The sequence below is a fragment of the Mustela lutreola genome, chromosome 16 (assembly GCF_030435805.1).
Source record: "Mustela lutreola isolate mMusLut2 chromosome 16, mMusLut2.pri, whole genome shotgun sequence".
Lineage (NCBI taxonomy): Eukaryota > Metazoa > Chordata > Mammalia > Carnivora > Mustelidae > Mustela > Mustela lutreola.
In genome coordinates, this window is record NC_081305.1 from 59,404,922 (window position 1) to 59,425,633 (window position 20,712).

The 20,712-nt window shown below is 42.8% G+C and overlaps 1 protein-coding gene across 6 annotated transcripts in view; it reads right to left on the reverse strand.

Annotated features, from left to right (window-relative positions):
• The window catches only part of LOC131817790 (zinc finger protein 226-like), a 43,302-nt gene extending 30,819 nt beyond the window's left edge, over positions 1-12,483 (reverse strand). Inside the window, exons 1-4 of one of the 6 annotated variants that reach the window (XM_059151404.1) lie at positions 12,305-12,441; positions 10,759-10,829; positions 6,762-6,856; positions 3,386-3,512 (exon numbers count right to left, since the gene is read on the reverse strand). In XM_059151404.1, the coding sequence (XP_059007387.1) occupies positions 3,386-3,512; positions 6,762-6,776 (142 nt within the window). In that variant the 5' untranslated portion in view covers positions 6,777-6,856; positions 10,759-10,829; positions 12,305-12,441. The other 5 variants (XM_059151405.1, XM_059151403.1, XM_059151402.1 and 2 more) reach the window with 5 other exon arrangements.
• Positions 12,484-20,712: the final 8,229 nt, after the last annotated feature.

A 20,712-nucleotide genomic window follows, 5' to 3' on the forward strand; every position in this document is an offset into this window, starting at 1 on the left:
TAAAAAAAAAGAGAGAGAGGAATTCACTCCCCTACCTGTATGAATAGTCAATTAAAAGCTGCCTCCTCTTTCAATATAGTAGGCATGTGGTAAACAGCTTCTATATAACTATACAAGCCTCAGATCACTTTATTGGAAAGTTACTTCAGTGTCGAGGTATCAAATGTCTAGAATGACTTGCGGGTTTGGGAGCAAATACCTAAAGCACATGGACTAAAACACAGCATAAAGCAGAGAGCAGAACTTAGTTTTCTATAGGCAAGTTTCCTTCATGAGGATAAAAGGGAAATAAAGCTGTACAGAAAACATACCTGGCTCTAAAACCTGACAGAAACTCAGATCTCTAGGGAAAATGTGAAAACAAAAGAAATTGAGCCTGGGAGAAGGAAAAGATACGATCACAGCATGAACTCTGAAAGCCAGTACTGGAGTGGGGAGTTCAATCCTGCCAGGAACTCTTCCCAGATATACATGTGGATCATTCCTCATGATTTCTAGGTCTCTGCTCAAAGTGAGCCCAGCAACGAGGACCTTTATCACCCACTGTAAAATAATTGATTCTGTCCTAACCCAGTTCACCTCCGGGGACTCCCATCCCTAGCTGTTTCTGTTCCTCGTGGCACCTTGTACCATGTGACACGCTAAGTCATCTGCTATTCACCACGTCTTTCCCACCATCATGCAGCATCAAGGGGGGAAGCATGTTACACCTTGTAGGCTGAACACATTTTACACTTTCCTACTTTATAACCAATGTCCAAAATCATGCCCGGAACATGGTGCGTAGTCAACAAATCCATGTTGAATGACTAAATGAATCCCAGTTTGACCATTCTGGTGAGAGTTTAAGCCAAGTCCTAGAAGGAAAACATCTTTTCCAAGTAAGTTATTTGAAAAGAAAAGGGACAGAACACTGTGGTCTTGCTGAGAAGCTGAAAAGCTGGACAGGGGACATCAAGAGCCAGAGGTACATGAAGCAGGATGCTAATAAGAAAATCAAAGATGGGGGTGCCTGGGTGACTCAGTCAGTAGGGTATCTGCCTTCAGCTCAGGTCATGATCTCAGTGTCCCAGGACTGGCCCCATATTGGCTCTCTGCTCAGTAGGAGTCTGCTTCTTTCTCTCTGTGCTCACTCTCTCATGTAAAAAAAAAAAGAGAGAGAGAAAAAGATGGGAAAAGAAAGGTAGAAAAATTCCTGGGGTGAAAAGGAAGGAGGGTCTATTGCTGGTTCCTTCTGAAGCTTTAGGAGTGTCTGTCTGATGAAAGAATGTAGAAAAACAGTGCATATGTGAATGTGTGGATAAAATAGCCCATCACAATAATTTTTCAAATTAAAAAACTCCAGGATGCCTGGGTGGCTCAGTCCGTTGAGCAGCTGCCTTGGGCTCAGGTCACGGTCGGGCTCCTTGCTCAGCAAGGAGCCTGATTCTCCCTCTGCCTGCTGCTCCCCCTGCTTATACATGCTCTCTCTCTCTCTGGCAAACAAATAAAATCATTAACAAAACAAACAAATTAAAAAACTCCAATATGCCAGTGAGCTGGAAAGATTTAGAAGCTTATAAAAAGCTTTCAGAAAAAAGAGCCAGGACAGAAACCATCAAAGCATCACAGCCAATAAGACAGGGGGTCATTACATAAAATGCCTATGAAAGTCACAGGTATGAACTGACATGTGAAATGTTTGTTCTGATTACAATGAAAGATCCATTTCTCACTATGGCTCATGTTCAAAAAAAACTTGAAAACTTTGGTTCTAGAAGTTTACCCAGTTGTTTTTTTTTTTTCTTAAAGATTGTATTTACTTATTTGACAGAGAGAGACAATGAGAGAGGAAACACAAGCCGGGGAGTGGGAGAGGGAGAAGCAGGCCTTTGCCAAACAGGGAGCCGGATGTGGGGCTCGATCCCAGGACCCTAGGATCATGACCTGAGCCAAAGTCAGATGCTTAACAATGGAGCCACCCAGGCATCCCAACCCAGTTTTTAATTACACGAATTGTTCAAATGGAAAGGTAAGTTTCAAGAACAGAATCTTGGGAAAATAATACTTAGGTGAGTATGTACTTTTCTGGTAGACAGTGCAGTTCATGGTTTTATTTAACAAACCGCCCCTTAAAAAGAGTAGACGTGGGGCGCCTGGGTGGCTCAGTGGTTTGGGCTGCTGCCTTCGGCTCGGGTCATGATCTCAGGGTCCTGGGATCGAGCCCTGCATCGGGCTCTCTGCTCCGCAGGAAGCCTGCTTCCCTCTCTCTCTCTCTCTGCCTGCCTCTCTGCCTACTTGTGATCTCTGTCTGTCAAATAAATAAATAAAATCTTTAAAAAAAAAAAAAGAGTAGACGTTTGGGGCTTCTGGGTGGCTCAGGCAGTCAAGCAGTTTCAGTTTATTTCGGTTCAGGTCATGATCATAGGGTTGTGAGATTGAGCCCCACATCAGGTTCCAAGTTTGGCAGGGTGTCTGCTTGGGGATTCTCTCTCTCTCTCTCCCTCTGCCCCTCCTACCGCTCACACACATGCTCTCTCAAATAAATAAATCTTGAAAAAAAAAAAAAGCAGTAGCTGTGTGAGGGGAACAGGGAGTATCTCTCAGGATGTGATAGCAAGTTTCCTGATTCTCTCTAGGTTAGAATGTTCACCAGTTGAAAAACACCCTATCTTCATAAAAAATCAAGGAAAAACTATAACATCTATACTCTTCAACATCTGTTTAATGGATACACTTTAGAAAATAAAAGGCATAATGTATTGTGAGCCAGATGTACAGGCAGTATTTACATATGTGTCTCCTGCTACTCTCACCTTAAAAGTTCCCCCTCGAGGACAGGGAAGGGGAAACCAGGGGATAGTTAACATGGGTGCGGGCTCCAAAGGAGGCAAATGGGCAGAGATGGCAAATCTTCAAGAGGAAGACAGCTTACAATCTGGCTGACAGTGTCTGACACTATAGCAAACAGGTCTTCCTCCTTCTGTGGGGGGATCTGAGAATCAGAATCAGAATTCTCATCCCACAAGTATTCTTCCCAGAAAGGAAAATGCCCCCCAGTGGAAGATTTCAGGGAAGTTGTAGGCAAAGGGTGTTTACTCAGTATGGTCACAACCACAATGCTTGTTAAGTTTCTCTGGGACACGGGTCAAGTACACAGACCCAAACATACACTCATGCCAAGGGCACCCCAAGAAAGTGAGTGAAATAGAAAGTAACTAGACAGGCATTCAGTAGAAGACAAAAAGTATTCTGCAACATCCTTCATTCACTCTGGTTTGCACATGACGTACAGCTATCTTCCTGACCCACGGAGGCATACCGGTCTCCCATCCATTGACACACTCACCAAGTCAACACGTATTTCCAGACACCTGCCACATACCCATAGAGGGCCTGTGCTCACCCACAGAAATCAGGTTTCTGAAGTTCTCCAGCATCACGTCCCCATACAGCTTCCTCTGGGCAGGGTCCAGCAGCGCCAGCTCCTCCTCTGAGAAGACCACTGCCACATCCTTGAATGTCACCGTCTCCTACAACACCAAACACATGCAACCTCAATCTTGTATCTGGTGGCCACTGGGAGTGGAGCCGCGCAGAGGAGGCGAGGATGGTGGAAAGCGGTTTCAGAATTTAAGGGACTCGAGTCCATCATAGGCTTCTAAGCCAACCACCCCAACCCAGCAACCCTCATTTTGTTTTGTGAGATTGAGTCTCTCATGGTTTGTCTCCTTCCCAATCCTATCTTGTTTCATTTTTTTCTTCCCTACCCCCAAAGCCCCCACCCTGCCTCTCAAATTCCTCATCAGAAAGATCATATAACTGTCTTTCTCTGATTGACTTATTTCACTCAGTATAATACCCTTTAGTTCCATCCACATTGTTGCAAATGGCAAGATTTCATTTCTTTTGATGGCTGCATAGTATTCCATTGTATATATATACCACATCTTCTTTTATCTATTCATCTGTTGATGAATGTCCATATATTTTTGTGTCTTCATGCAGTCTACTTATAAGTAACCACGAAGAGCTCTGAATACACATCCTGGATGACCCATGTTTTGTTTTGCGGTGCTCACTGCCAACCATCCCAGAAGTATTTTGCAATTTAGCCCAAACATACTTGATTGTACCTACCTTCTTCCTCTCTCACATATGAACCCTGTCCCTTTGCTCTAACATGTGTCAAACTCACAAGCTTTGGGTAACCCTGTGGGTGTGGTTGGCCCTATGTAACATTCGGCACCATGTTCTAGAAACGAAGGCCTCAGTGCGATTCCCAAGGGTGTGTACTCTGGACAATTTTGTCCGTGTGCCTGAACTTCTCCATACGTGGTTCTTCTATGACAGAGTTCTTTCCAAAGATTAAACAAGGGAATACCTATAGTCTTTGGAACAGAGTAGGGCACAGAGTTAAGTGCCTAAAAAACATCTGATATTATTAGTACTATTTCTTCGTGTTGCCAGCATGAGTAATATTTTCATCACAGTGTGTGGCTGCGTTATCTCAGAGAACAGATCCTCTATCCTTACCTGTTCGGCATAAATGGTATTTAGTTTTACATATTTTTCTCATTATAATCCATCCCACAAAGAACATATATTATGTAGCTTTGTTCCCCATCTGTTGACTTGGAAATAATTGCAAGAGAAAATTAAAAGGTCAAAAATAAGCACATTTAAAATTATGATCATATGATGGTAGATTTTCTTCCCAATCTTTTTCCTACTTCCCTAATCTTTCAAGAGAATACAACAACCCGGGTTCTCCAAGCGATGGTCAAGAGCAGGTTATATAACCTTCTATGGTTTTGGCAATCTGATTTGGAAGAACAATCTGTATGAGTATTCTCACTTATGTGACTGTAAATTAATAGAACTACCTTGTCAGGGGAGCCTGGGTGGCTCAATCGGTTAAGCGGCTGCCTTGGGCTCAGGTCATGATCTCAGAATTACGGGATCAAGTCCCGCATTGGGCTCCCTGCTCAGCAGGGAGTCTGCTTCTCCCTTTTCCTCCCTTCCCACCCCCATACTTGCTATCTCTCAAATAAAAAATCTTAAAGGAAAAAAACCACAAACCTACACTTTTCAGATGTTTATTCGTATTTCTCATTTTTAACATGGCTGTGCATGTCCTTCTTTGCATGCCACTGGGTTTTTTCCCTTAACCATATGCGTAAGTTGCCAGTCTCCTTTTTGGCATCACTGTGGTAAATATTTTTGCCCCAGGTTATTGTTCCTGGTAATTGCATATATGGTGTCTTTTGCCAGAGAGGAATTTAAAGGTTTTTATATAGCGCCTATGCTAACTGCTGTCTTTGTGTCTGTAGCTTTGAGCAGGTCAGTGAAGGAAAGCGACCACAGGAAGAGAGATACCCTGAGACAGGGGTCAGGGAGCAGCAACACTGGTAGAGATGCTCTCTCAGAAGAGTGATCCAGGGATGCCTAGGTGGCTCAGTCGGTTAAGCATCTGCCTTCAGCTCAGGTCATGATCCCAGGGTCCAAGTATCCAGTCCCACACTGGGCTCCTCACTCAGCGGGGAGCCAGCTTCTCCCTCTTCCTGCTGCATCCGCTGCTTGTGCCCTTGCTCCCTCTCCAACAAATAAATAAAATCTTAAAAAAAAAAAAAAAAAAAAAGGAGGAAAAAGGAGGAGTGTTGGGGTGCCTGGATGGCTCAGTGGGTTAAAGCCTCTGCCTTCAGCTCCAGTCATGATCTCAGGGTCCTGGGATCAAGCCCCACATTGGTCTCTCTGCTCAGCAGGGAACCTGCTTCCTCCTCTCTCTCTACTTGTGATCTCTATCTGTCAAATAAATAAATAAAATTAAAAAAAAAAAAAAAGAAGAGCCCTCTAGACATGCCACAGGGCCGAGGGCCCGAAATGAACTCTCTCTGTCTTCCTGTCTATCTCTTTCACTTGAGCAGGACACCTCACATTCCTGCCCTAGGCTTGTTGTGTGAATCTGAGTGGGGCTCTCATATTCACATGCTTAAGAAGAAGGTAAGACTGACACCTCCTTCCTTGGCTACTCTGAGGGGCCAAGCACAGAGTGCAAGTCACCGGCCGATACTAAGACTGAGGCACGGGGAAGGCGGAGTCCAGCTCTCCCTGTGTGCAAACCTCCTGCGGTATTTGTGTGAAGCGGCACTTCCAGCCTGCTCTGCTCTGGCTGCAGCGGGATATTCCACCTAAAATATAGCCTACGTGGCACATGTCAAATGTGAGGACAAAAAGGGGGCTGAGTATTTTCAGAGTTGACCTGAGGGGACAAGGTTTTATGCAAAAAGAGACTGCAGTGTTGCTTAAGATAGTAAAATTCCTAAACCATGGACATGTCTCTGAGTGGGAAGGAGCTCAAGATAGAAAGGTACATCGATTCAATGGGAATGGGACACAACCATAAAAAATGAGCATGACATAACATGAAAGGGGAAAAAAAAAATCAGTACTTAAAATTAGGTGTATGTTATGAATACAAATTCAGTTATGAACGCCCACAAGCATAAAAGTAGGAGAAAATGAAAACAGCTCATCTGTTAGTTGGGAAGTAATGAAGTGGGGGAACTGTTCATTTCTAGTCATTTATTCACTCCATAAAATAAGAATACAGCAAAACCCAAAAATACATACGAAGTAAATTCAAAAGGCACAAAGTAAGACCCTGATGGAAAATAGGTCCTCAAAGGCCTTTTGCTCTGCTCGAGTCATCCCCAGAAAAATGTGTGACGACCTGAGTAAGGAGATGGAATCTGGAAAGTGAGAAAGGAAGCCCTACTCACCCTGACCATGGTCATGTGTCCTCCTACTTCTGGGCGCGTGCAGAGTCCTACGTTGCACAGATCCCAGGAAGACAGAGCTGCACCTTGCAGGGTGCCTAGGAAGGCAGGAAAAAGGCATGAAACGTAGCCCAGGACGGTGCTCATCTACAGGGATGACGGTTGTGAGTCCATACTCGAATGTTCACAGCGCCACTATTCATTAATAACCCTTGAGCTGGAAACCACCGAAACGCAGACCTATGACCTATGCAGGAATGAACAAATTGTGGCAAATCCATACAATGGAATATTAGCGGCCAATTAAAAGGAAGGGGTGCGGATCACGCTACAGCATGGATGAACCTTGTGAACACTGCTCAAAGTGAAAGACGCCAGTCACAAAAGGTCAGATACCGTAGGATTCTCTTTATATAAAATGTCCAAAAGAGGGAAATCTATGGAGACAAAAGCAGGTTAGTGATTGCCGGGGTAACAGGGGTGAAAATGGGGGGTTAACTAAAAATGGGCATGAGGAATGGGGAAACAAAAACGGTTGAAACTGAATTATAGCAATGGCTGCACCACTCAGGAGAGTTACTAAACATCACTGATTCAAGGGGTTCACCTGGGTGGCTCAGTTGGTTAAGTGCCTGCCTTTGGCTAAGGTCATGATCCCAGGGTCCTGGGATCGAGTCCCACATCCTGCTCCCTGCCCCATGGGGAGTCTGCTTCTCCCTCTCCCTCTTCCCCACCAGCTGCTCACTCACTCGCTCACTCAAATAAATAAATAAAACCCCTCTCTCTCAAATAAATAAATAAATCTTTTTAAAAAAAATCATTGATTCATGCAACTAAAATGGGTGAATTCTAGGATATGTACAATATACCTCAAGTATATTGGTAAAAATAAATGTTTGTTCATCTACATGTTATTTAAATTAGCAAAACTTTGAATGAATGACTGAATAAGCAAAGGGGAAGGGGAAGCTTGTCCTCACAGTAGGATGTCCACTAACAAGTGTATCTTCCCCATAAGAAGGCTTCCTTAATCAAATAGTAACTTCACAATGAAGAAACCTAATAGAAATCACCTTAGCTAGTCAACAAAGTTGAGTTCACCAAAACCTAGACAAACCAACAGCCTTTGGCTCCTGTTACGTTGCAATACAAGAATGCCTCAAGCTTCTGTGGAATCCCTGCCAACGACACATAACAGAACCTAAACATGTACACGTCAGACAAACCCCAAATGAAGAACTGTCTCCAAATGACTTCCCTCTATACTCTTCAAAAGCATCAAGAACCAGCACCTGGGTGGCTCAGTCAGTTGGGTGTCCGACTGCTGATTTCGGCTCAGGCCATGACCTCAAGGGTGTTGGGACCCGAGTCCCTTGCCGGGCTCTACACTGAGTGCGGAGTCTGCTTGAGATTCTCTCTCTCCCTCTCCCTCTGCCCCTTCCCCCACTTGCATTCTCCCCCTAAGTAAAGAAATAAAATCTACAAAATAAATAAATAAATACAAATAAAAGCATCAAGAACAGGGGCACCTGTGTCAGTCACTACAGCAGGTGACTCTTGATCTGGGGTCATGAGTTGAGGCCCCACACTGGGCACAGAGCTCACCCAGAAAAAAAAGTAACAACAACAAAAAAAGCATCAACGAAGAAGGCTATGGAATGCATTCCATATTAAGGGACAAAAAGATGATAAAAGTTTTGTAAAATGTTTATAAACAAATATACAGCTCAAGGCAATGTAAAAAATTGGACTTTGAACTGAGATGGGTTAGGGGAGACTGGCTATAAGGCCTTTAAATGAAAAACAGAACAAAATTAACTACAAGACTGTGGATTACATAAACAGGATGCTATATAATGTTTTCCAGGATTATCTAATAGGTAACACTATTAAATACTATTAGTAATAACTTACTAGATATCTAATATTTAATAGATAACACTATTATGTAGCATAATATCTAAGAGTATCAGCTAAGTGGTGCTAGAATTCTATAATCAGCCTCTCCTAATCCCTCTTCCCAAGATACCTCCTGATATCCGTATCTGGGGCTTCCTTCCTTTAGAAAGCTAGAATAAGGGGCGCCTGGGTGGCTCAGTGGGTTAAGCCTCTGCCTTCAGCTCAGGTCATGATTTCAGGGTTCTGGGATCGAGCCCTGCATCGGGCTCTCTGCTCAGCAGGGAGCCTGCTTCCCTATCTCTCTGCCTGCCTCCCTGCCTACTTGTGATTTCTGTCAAATAAATAAAATCTTAAAAAAAAAAAAGAAAAAAGGAAAAGAAAGCTAGAATAAGCTGTCATTGAATTCCATGTATATTCCTGGTGTTATGTGGCTGACAGAGCCATAAAAGAGGCAAAATGTAAACAACTAGGGAATGTGGGTAGAGTATATGAGAAATCCTTGCACTATTTTTGCAACTTTTCAATGCAAAAATTTTAAATTACAGCCTTAAAATATCAGGAAACAGCCATAGTAATAATAGGAATAATAAAAAGGATTAGAAAATTATATGGAAACTCATTAGTTTATTCTTTCTTCGTAGTGTTTAAAAATTTCCATAGTTAGGGGCTCCTGGCTGGCTTAGTTGATAGAGCATGTAACTCTTCATCTTGGAGTTGCAAGTTTGAGCCCCACACTGGGTAGAGATTACTTAGAAATAAAATCTTAAGGGATGTCTGGGTGACTCAGTCAGTTAACTGGCAGACTCTTGATTTCAGCTCCGGTCAAGCTCAGGGTCCTGGGATCAAGCCCTGCATAAGGCTTCATGCTCAGCAGGGCATCTGCTTAAAATTCTGAATTTCTTGGGGCGCCTGGGTGGCTCGGTGAGTTAAAGCCTCTGCCTTCGGCTCATGTCATGATCCCAGGGTCCTGGGATCGAGCCCCGCATCGGGCTCTCTGCTCGGCCGGGAGCCTGCTTCCTCCTCTCTCTCTGCCTGCCTCTCTGCCTACTTGTGATCTTTGTCAAATAAATAAATAAAATCTTTAAAAAAAAAAAATTGCCTCCTTCTCCCTCTGCACCATCCCCTGCATGAGGATGCGCGCTCATGTACACACTCTCTCTCAAATAAATAAATAATAAATCTTTTTTTAAAAATAAAGAGGGTGGGGGATGGGGTAACTGGATGATGGGTATCAAGGAGGGCACATGTTGGGATGAGCACTGGCTGTTACACGCAGCTAATGAATTGTTGAACACTACAACAAAAACTTGTGATGTACTATTTGCTGACTAACTGAACATAATAAAAAAATAAGTTTAGAAAAGAAATTATAATAAAAAGGTAATAAAGAATAAAATAAGATCTTACAAAAGTTTTCCATCATTAAAATACGCCAGGTGAAAAATACAAAGAAATATGTGATAATTTCGTAAAATGCTTATAAACAAACATACAAATACCACCAAACAGAAATACGTTAAAAGCTTCACATTTGCGATCTTTACATTGTGGATTAATGGGTCATTTAAAAAATGTTTTCCCTCATATTTCTGTACTTTCTGAATTTCGCATCATGGTTCTATAAGCATAAAACATATTATTAGTAATAAGTAAAACAAAATAGTTGACAATGTTTGAAAAAACTCAGAAAAGTCATAGCCCATTAGCCTTTTCAGATCATCCAGAATCAAGTGCTAACTATCTGGGGTCTGACTCCTGCTACTTCCTGTGGCTTAAGGAGAACATATCCAAGAGATTAGAACTCAAGTTCTGGACTCAGACTGCCTCCATCCCAACCCCAACTCAGCTTCTTTACAGGTAGAGATTATGGGCAAATCATTTATGCTCTGTGGGTCTCAATCTCATTTTATAGAACAGAACAGAAAAAGAAAGCAGAATTCCTTCACATAGCTATGGTGTGGCACAATATATTTATTTGTATAAAACCATCGCTGGTGAGGTCGGCAATAAAAAAAATAAGCCCCTGCCCGGTTACACATCCCAAACGTTATCCGACTGATGAGAACATTGTTGTAAAAGAAAAATGCCAAATCCCACTCACGCGGAACCTTGCTGTCAGTCGCCAAGGAGTCCCTCCTCCCACCTCTGTGCAGCCCTTTGTGAGAAATCAGGCTGGGGAAAGAAGAGAATGTTATGAAATGCCATGATCATGCTGCTATTCTCAGTAGAAGTTAAAACCTCCATTTCCCTCCATGCAATCTGGAAGCAACCCTTGCCACCAACTGGACCCCAAGACCTAACGTTTAATGCCCACCTGCTTGCACTCATTAACCTTTGTCTTGCATTGTTCCTTAAGCTCTTCTTTTTAGCTTATCTCTTACCTCAGGCAAGTGAAACTCAAAATCACGCCTCAAGTGATGACAACTGCCAAGACCTGCCACAGGCCCAGACCACCCAGACCACCTTTTGAGCCTGACTCATACTTGTGTGGAAGGACCATGGAGTGACTTCGGGGGCCGGTGGCGGGGGGGACGACTCAGCCTAACTTACATAACATACAGTGTATGTGTAGGCTAGTTTCCTTACGGTGTATCCTTGACCTTGCCCACCTCTACAGAGGATGACAAAACTTCCCTATCTAAATACCCCTCCTAACCCTAAACGAAAGGAACCCATTCACCCTCTTCTGTGGGAGTCACAGCTTTGGAAGCCATTCCCTGTGATCTCTTTATTTGCTGCAAATAAGCTTTCTTTGTGCAATGATTTAACCTGGTACAGTTTCTGACTCACCAAGGAGCAAACTCACGTCAGTTCTGTTACACCCTCACCTTCCTAAAAGAGAGATTATAAGGGGTCTGGGGTTATGAAGCATCACCCAGGAATCAGAGAAGAGTAAAGGTTCTGCAGTGGAATAGCTGACCCTGACCCGGGGAACTGACTGCTCCTCGGGAAATTAATACTAAGAAAGGTCACCATCCACCAGGTGCCAGAAACAGTTTTGAGATTTTTATTTCTATCACTCGCTGGCACACAGGAGTGCAGGAGCACCTGGCTCTGGGATTCCCAAACAGACCAGACTCCACCTCTGGCCCCTGACAAAATCCACAAGCAGAGAAACGAGTGGTGGTGAATTAAAAAAGGAATTTATTTCAGCGAGGCCAACACCAAAAAGACTGCAAACAGCTCAAAGACTGTCTTCAAAGTACCGCAAATACTTCCAGGTCTATACAAGGAAAATGAGGGGCGATGGCAGGTGGGCAGTGAAGGTCAAATGATCACTGTCTCAGTCGCGGGTGGGGCCTTGCTCGCTCCGAGCAGTCCTTACTGCGTGAGCGGGTAGTTCTGGCTCCCACGAGGGGATGCTTTGCCCTCAGGGTCTTCCACCCGAGCCGAGACAAGCTGGAAAGAAGCCAACTAGAAAGTTTGAGGTCAAAATGGAGGCAGCTTTCACCACCTCTTTCGATTTCCCAACCCCAGGAAGCAGAAGCAGCCGTAGGTGCAGGGGAGGCCGACACTGGGCGAGCTGAGACGCGCAGAAACTCTCAAACCAGGCGATAGGTGACCCCACCCCACCCCAAGACTCGCAAACCACCCTGAAAGCAGAGTCTCTCCCAAAGATGCACACCCCTGCCATCCGCCCTCCATACCTGTATACTCCGCCCAGGCCTCTTTCCCCCTAAACCACCGGGTCGCTGCAGGTCCCTAGTGGACCCAGGAAGTTTGGAAGCGCCGGAGAGGCGGAACTGACGCACCTCTCCCAAAGCAAATTCAGTAGCAACCTCACACTCACCCAACGGAAGTGCCGGCGAGACCACAGAGTCCCGAACTACACTGCCCAGAATGCAGCACGAGATCCGCCTTCCTGAACCACAGAGAGCGTCTGGATGGCACGTCCCAGAATGCATCGGATCTACCTTCCGGAGCGGAAGTTCATGCCACCACACAGGGCGACTGGACTACACTTCCCAGAATGCTGAAGGCAGAACATTCTTAGTCTGACGCTCCAAAGCAGGTCTTCCAGCTGTTGGGAGCTCCTTGTCTCTACTTCCCCCAAACGCCAGAAAGGAAGGAATCACATAGTCTCTATTTCTTGAGTGCTCATAGGGGTTTCTACATTAAAAGTCTGCGTTCCCTCTGCCTGAGTCCTTTGCGAAATGATTCCATGAATACAACTTCCTGAATTCGGAATGCTTCCCAGTTGTGACAGGAGCATTGTTGGAAAGGGAAGGGGTGAGGAGAGAACAATCTTCAAGAAATCAAAGGGAAACGATTGCTTAGGTGACACTAGTTGATTGAAAGGAGGATAATGTTGAGTATAATCTGATGATAGGAGGCTAAAAGAGAGTTTAAAGGAATGGGTGGGGTAGAATTTGGGAGAGGCGGCGAGGAGCGAGGAAGTTACGCGCCCCTACTCCAGACCCTGATGTGCCCCAAGTTTAGTGGAAAAAACAGCGTAAGAGGGCCAAAGTGGAAGCTTGTCCTCATGGAAAATAGCTCTTCCCTCACTTAAACTTTTCATTAAAATTATCCCTACTTCGGAGGTGAAAACGTCAAGTTTCAGTGAAGTTACAAAATTGTCCACTAACTCGAAGCAAGCAGAACAGCTGCAGAGCTTGACATTGGCGTTATTCTGATTCCCAAAGCGTATGATTTAATGCTAAAGCACTGAGAAGGATTCTGTAGGTGGGGGAGTATATTATAGCATTAAGAGGTTTTTTTTTTTCTTTTTTTCTGGTTAAAATATCTTTATTATAGTTAGCAATTTTAAAAGATGCATGCTACTGGGGCGCCTGGGTGGCTCGGTGGGTTAAGCCACTGCCTTCGGCTCAGGTCATGATCTCAGGGTCCTGGGATCGAGTCCAGCATGGGGCTCTCTGCTCAGCAGGGAGCCTGCTTCCTCCTCTCTCTCTCTCTCTGCCTGCCTCTCTGCCTACTTGTGATCTCTCTCTGTCAAATAAATAAATAAAATCTTTAAAAAAAAAATGCATGCTACTGAAAACTAAAAATAGTATGAGGGAAATAAGAAAAAAAAATGCACCTAGAATCCTTCTCCCTGAAGAAAAAAAGTTTGTCTCCACATAAACTTACATATACCTATCAACATACATATTCAACTTTTAAAATGAAGTCTCATGTTCTCTTTCCATTTTTCTAAACTTGGTATAATATAAACATTTTCTAGTATCAGTCCCTGATAATCTAACTCCTTCCAAATGATGGCCATATGATATTGTATTGAATGGATTGAGAATGAAAAACAAAACAGCCCCTGATGTCCGGTGAAACAGTATTACATACTGGACACTGATTTAGAGCATACACAGCATCTGGGAGGACAGAGTGGAGGCCCACAGGTTCCTGCCACCTAATTGGGCTTCAAATGTCATCTCACCATACCATGAAGCCAATGACATCAGGATGACAGGGAAAATGCATAGTGGCAGAGCAGCGCACACGGCAGCCAAGACCTATTGCAGAACCTTCTCTTGTTCTGGGCCCAAAAAGCTTTCAGGTCATTCATAAAAGGCAAAGTGGCACACCCCAATTAGGGCTATATTACCTCTAAAATCTAAAGAAGTCCACAGATATTGTATCTCATTTTTGTGGGAAGATGTAACACATTCTGGGCGCCTGGGTGGCTCAGTGGGTTAAGCCGCTGCCTTCGGCTCAGGTCATGATCTCAGAGTCCTGGGATCGAGTCCCGCATCGGGCTCTCTGCTCAGCAGAGAGCCTGCTTCCCTCTCTCTCTCTCTGCCTGCCTCTCCATCTACTTGTGATTTCTCTCTGTCAAATAAATAAATAAAAATCTTAAAAAAAAAAAAGATGTAACACATTCTTCACCGAGAAGGACAGTTCAACATATACCAAAGAATGCCTGGAAATTTTACTTCAGGTGAAGGCTCCCTGAATATTTCTGGGATTTATTCCCACCTTCTTACATGCAAGTCGATACAACTAAGATAGTTCCTACCTCTTGCTCACCAGATCCAATCAGCACAATATCATCAATGTGCCAATTGAGAGCAGCAACGATTCATTCACTGAAAAAATAAAAGTCTGATTATTTCCTCTCAGGGCATAGTCACACTGGTATAATAGCCATAGGTCCCTTTGGGGTACTCTGGAGAAAAGATTAACAGCCCACACTTTTGCAGTACAGAAGTTTCCATCCTCAAGATGACCTGGCCTCTTCTTCACCCAAAGGATTCTGGCTTTGTAAACTGGAACTGGCCATGTCTTAGAATTGATTTAGGAACTGTGACCCTCTGTTTTGATTATTCAAGTTAGACTTCTGTTTACTTGACCTAAAACTCTGCCACCTGTGTAGATCAAATAATAATTCAGTAGACTTTCCATCTTTTTATTCACTAGGGACACCAAGATCAACAAGGAAATGTAGAGTTATTTTTAGAAAACATATTGTAAGCCCTGAGGGGTAACTATGGAAGCAGCTGGAACATCAGCAGCATTCTTGGTCTTGGGCTATTGAACGCAATGGCCGTGTGGGAGCAGGATCCCATGATCCCCAGGGTCAGGGTATAGATTAGGAGCTATGAAGGAATGTAACCCTCAGTCCTCACTTCCTGTGCCTGACAATTGCGAGCCCAAACATCCTGTTCCTCCCTTATCCCATGACTGACTCCCTGCATGCCTACATGCAGGGGAGAATGCAAGCCTGCTTAACGGCTTCAAGATAGTTGCCATCCCTTTGTACTCCTTTCCCACACTTCTAGGCATTTGTCCTTGCTTTTCTGGTTAAAACAAAACAAAACAAAACAGGGCACCTGGGTGTCTCAATGGATTAAGCCTCTGCCTTCAGCTCAGGTCATGATCTCAGGGTCCTGGGATCGAGTCCCGCATCGGGCTCTCTGCTCAATAGGGAGCCTGCTTCCTCCTCTCTCTCTGCCTGCCTCTCTGCCTACTTGTGATCTCTCTCTGTCAAATAAAAACAAAACAAAAGCTATGTGCAGACTTCAGCTTCTCCTGCTCTGTTTTGCAAGGCAGCCTGCATAGCCACTCAGATTGGTGTCTGAGAACTTTATTTCAATGTGCAGGGAAAGTTCAAGAAGCCAGTGCATGACTTGAAACATTCAAGTCATTAACAGTTGAGCTGGAATTTGAAGCTGTGTGCTCTCCCCGCCCCCGCTTTGTCCAACATAGTTAGGAGCAAACCCCTTATACTCTTTAATGTGACTGATACGTTCTGAGGTCTTCAATAGTTATTTCCTTAAGAGTATCAAATGTGTATTTCATACATGTTTGTTATGTCACACCATGGAAAGTGCCCTATTTTGCATTGGAAGTAGAGTCATTAGTGCCTTTGTATCTATTAAGATTCAAGAATGAATTCTAGAAAACACAATTCAGAAAATTTCTTCTAAAGATTTTGTTTCTCTAGGGGCACCTGGGTGGCTCAGTCAGCTAAGCAGCTGCCTTAGGCTTGGGTCGTGATCCCAAAGTCCTGGGGGTCAAGCCCCATGTCAGGCTCTCTGCTCAGTGGATAGCCTGCTTTTCTTTCTGCCTGCTGCTCTGCCTGCTGTATGCTCTCTCTCTCTCTCTCACTCTTTCTCTGTCAAACAAATGAATAAAATCTTTAAAATAAAACACATTCTGTTCCTCCAGAACCATTCTTGGAACAAAAATCTTTTTCAAAATGATTCAACCAAAGAAAAAGAATTATTAGGAAGTAATATAAGAGATTTATTCCAAGAATCTGGCTCACTAGATTGCGGGGTTGGCTTGGCAAAGTCAAAATCCCTAAGACAGGACATCAGGAAGGCCAAAATGGACCTCTCGGGCATAAACTAAAGATGCTACCAACAGGCAAAATAATGGTCTCTTACAGGAAGGTTTCAGCTCTCCTCTGCTCTTAAGGACTTTCGGCTTGTTGAATCAGGCTAACCCAAATTGTTAGGTCAAAGTCAATTGATTCTGAACTTCAATCACATCTACAAAATACCTTCCTAAAACCTAGTACTTTATCATAATAACTGGGGACTGTAGTCAAGGCGAGCTGCCACATAAAATTGACCATGATACAGGTCTTCAGCAACAAGAAACCAGTTAGGGGGAAAAAAAATGATAGTTGGTATGCCAGAATACTGTGTAGGTACTAGAAATGAGGTTGTAGGTCAATTTATTGAAGTGACCTTCAAGAATTATTTCAATTTAGTGAAAAACTCTAAATAGAAAATAGTATGGTGGTGCCTGGGTGGTTCAGTGGGTTAAAGCCTCTGCCTTCAGCTCGGGTCATGATCCTAGGGTCCTGGGATCAAGCCCCGCATCAGGCTCTCTGCTCAGCATGGAGCCTGCTTCCTCCTCTCTCTCTGCCTGCCTCTCTGCCTACTTGTGATTTCTTTCTCTGTCAAATAAATAAATAAAATTAAAAAAAAAAGAAAGAAAATAGTATGCATTGGGGCACCTGGGTGGTACAGTGGGTTAAAGTGTCTGCCTTTGGCTCAGTCATGATCCCAGGGTTCTAAGATCAAGTGCTCCCCCCTCTCTCTGCCGCCTCTCTGCCTACTTGCAATCTCCATCAAATAAATAAAATATTTTTTTTAAAAAGGGAAAGAAAATAGTATGCATTAGGTTCTTAGTTTGTAAAAATTCTATACAACTCTTACTTGTATGCCTAGAGGTACTGAAGAATGCTCATCAAAATATTAATAGTGGTGAGTTCCTACTACTTCCTGTTTTCTTCTTTTGACTGTCTTCTGTTGATGGGCTTCTTTACAATGTCCAGGCATTATTCCTGTCAGTAAAAAAATATGAAAGTATTTATAGTTTGAACAAATCTTTCGAGAATTAATTTGTGGTAAGACATGGCATATGTAACAAAATGTCAGTCTCCAGATGAGTAAGGCAGAGGTTCTGATAACTTTAGAATCAGTCACAGTGTGTCAAATAATCAGGAGATATTGTGGTACTGGACTCAGATCTTTTTTTTTCGGACTCAGATCTTTAAATGGATATCCTACCAATATAGTTAGATGTTAATGACTTGGAAAGCCTCTCCTTTTCAAACACAGAGAAAGGATAATGACCTTAAACAATCCCCATCAAATGTAGGTAAGTTCAAAGCTAAGATAAGGATATCCATAGGGACCACATAAGAAAAGTGAAATCCATGGTGACAAGTGGGAGTGAAGCTGGATGAGCTCACCAAAGCTCTGGAACTAGATACAAATCTAAGCATTTACCACTGAGTGTGGTTGGGAGGCTCAGCCTCCCACTTTGGGAGACACGAACATGAACACACGCCAGCCAGTCTCGGGTTGTCACTAGCTGGCACCACCTTGAGGACTCCTGCAACACAAGTTAGGTGTAAGCCCCACCTGTAGTCTTTCCAGTTTTAAGAGTTAAGTACTTTTGGCTTAATCTGGTGAGATTTGTTACAAATCACTACCTTGGTGATGACTTACTAATATTTGATGACATTTTAAAAGGAGAAAAAAAATATGGGCCATACATTTCTGTATACCATGTATGGAGGAAAGTTAATATAGCAGTTCTGAGACAGGGATCCTTACTTAGGCCTACTTGCAAGCCTGGATTTGGCTGGTGTCGGGGAACATGGATTTGGGAAGACTTAACTCCATTTCATTACTGGTAAGAGCCTCTCTCCTCTCATGTTCTCTCTCATTCTCTCTCATACGTAAATAAGAATCTTAAAAAAAGAAAAGAAAATGAATCTACTAGATATACTTTGTAAGTAAAGCTCTTCAGTCAACACACTTAAAATATCACCATGGTGTCCAAGAAGCGTGGGCATACAAAACTGCTCTTTCTTCTTAGAGGTTTGGCTACTACGTTATGATCTCTAACCACGCGTTTTTTCTTCAAATCATTTCTTTTAACCCCCACCATATAACCACGTTACTACTATCTCCAGTATTTGTTTCTGCTCCCTGGCTTATGCCTCAAGATGCATCTTGTGCATTAACTACAAAGACGGTTGATCATAATCATTACTTTATCGCTGTATTCAAAGCAAAAATTTTTGAATACTGCTTGAGTCCTATTCCTTAATTTTGATCTTATCGGTTATATGATAATGTAAAGCAATCTTAATTAGGTGATTTTAACTGTAAGGGGCTCATATAAATAATTTTTCAAATACTATTGCACATAATTTACTAGTTTGATCAAACTGATGCTGAGAAATAAAAACATAATAGAGGGGCGCCTGGGTGGCTTAGTCAGTTAAGTGTCCAACTCTGAGTTTCAGCTCAAGTCATGATCTCAGGGTCATGGGATCAATCTCTGCATTTGGCTCTGCGCTCTAGTGTGGAGTCCGCTGGAGATACTCCTTGCCAGAGAATATTACTAAGTATCAACTTCCACATTATGTATAGATATACACAAAACACACACATACACACAAGAGAGTTATGAATTTTATTATGCTATGAAGACTATGGTCTGATTTCACAAAGTCTGTATTATGTTCTTCTGATATTACATGTCCATTACTTTAATGTCCCAATGTTATTACGGGAACATATGAAATTGAAACAAATTCTTATTGTGAACATTTGTTATTTCCATTTTAAAAACTGACTCTGAAAAACAATCTGAGGGGTTTGAAGCGGCGGGGGGTGGGAGGTTGGGGGAACCAGGTGGTGGGTATTGGAGAGGGCACGGATTGCATGGAGCACTGGATATGGTGCAAAAACAATACTGTTATGCTGGGAAAAAAAAAACAACCCTGCAGTATTATCAATGTGGTTTTCATCTTTTCATTGTCTGAATCTCATAATCATATGTTCCTAGTTTGATTTCCAGGTCACAGTTACATGTTCACATTCTGCTATATACTCCTTTTCAAAAGATATGTATTGTCACCAAGCAAGAATAACATGTTAACTGTCATTTCTGTACAATTAATATATTTGATGAAACCACCAAATCCCCAATTTTTTCTATTATTTATTTCATGGGGATGAGGGAGAATATGGGAAGCTGACACGCTAAATGTCCTTCAAATCTGGCATAGCTTCTACCAGAGAAGTTTGATTTTTTTAAAATGCTACAATTAGAAGACAATCATATATAAGATCACACAGAAATGCAGAAAGTTGGTTGCTTCTTGGTCTTTTGGCTAAGATCAAATGTAGAAATGCAGAAATTTGAAAATCAATGATGAACTCAAAATTAAGAAAATTTTATCATTACTAAATCTGACACTTCTAATGTTACTTTGAACCCTTGCCTTAACGCTGTTGAGAAAGTCCAGTTAGGCTATGTGCAATGGCCAGTTATTACAAAGTTAAAATTGTTTCAGTCTGCAATGAGAAAAGCCACAAGAGTTGAATTTCTACTGTACAAACCAATGGAACATGAGATCAAGACCCAGAAAATAACCAACCACAGAATAGAGGCCAAGGGTATGCCAGGAGCCAAATGCAATAGGATACTATCAAAATAATACTGTGGAATGCAGTACTGTGCATTTCTGCATTTCAATTCCTATTTGTTTCTCTGAATTTTTTTTTTTTTTTTTTGCTGGTTTCCTTTTACAGATACAATTTTTATTTTATTTTTTTTTTAAGATTTTATTTATTTATTTGTTTGACAGAGAGAAATCACAAGTAGATGGAGAGGCAGGCAGAGAGAGAGAGAGGGCGAAGCAGGCTCCCTGCTGAGCAGAGAGCCCGATGCGGGACTTGATCCCAGGACCCTGAGATCATGACCTGAGCCAAAGGCAGCAGCTTAACCCACTGAGCCACCCAGGCGCCCCCAGATACAATTTTTAAATATTGCATCTTCTCCCTTTATCACTACTTTCTGCCGTTTTCCAGAACTATGTGTCTTGGTGTGGACCTTCCTGGGCTGATTTTTGGAGTGTTCTGTGCCTCCTGGATCTGGCTATGTTTCCTTCCCCACAAAAAGGAAGTTTTCAGCTATTTCTTCATATAAACTTTTTGCTCCCTTTTCTCTCTCTTCTTCTGGGATCCCTTCAAAGCAAATGTTATTATGCTTAATGGAGTCAGAGTTCCCTAATTATTTGGATAAATTTCCCCGCTCATTTACTCAGCTTGATAACTTTTCATTA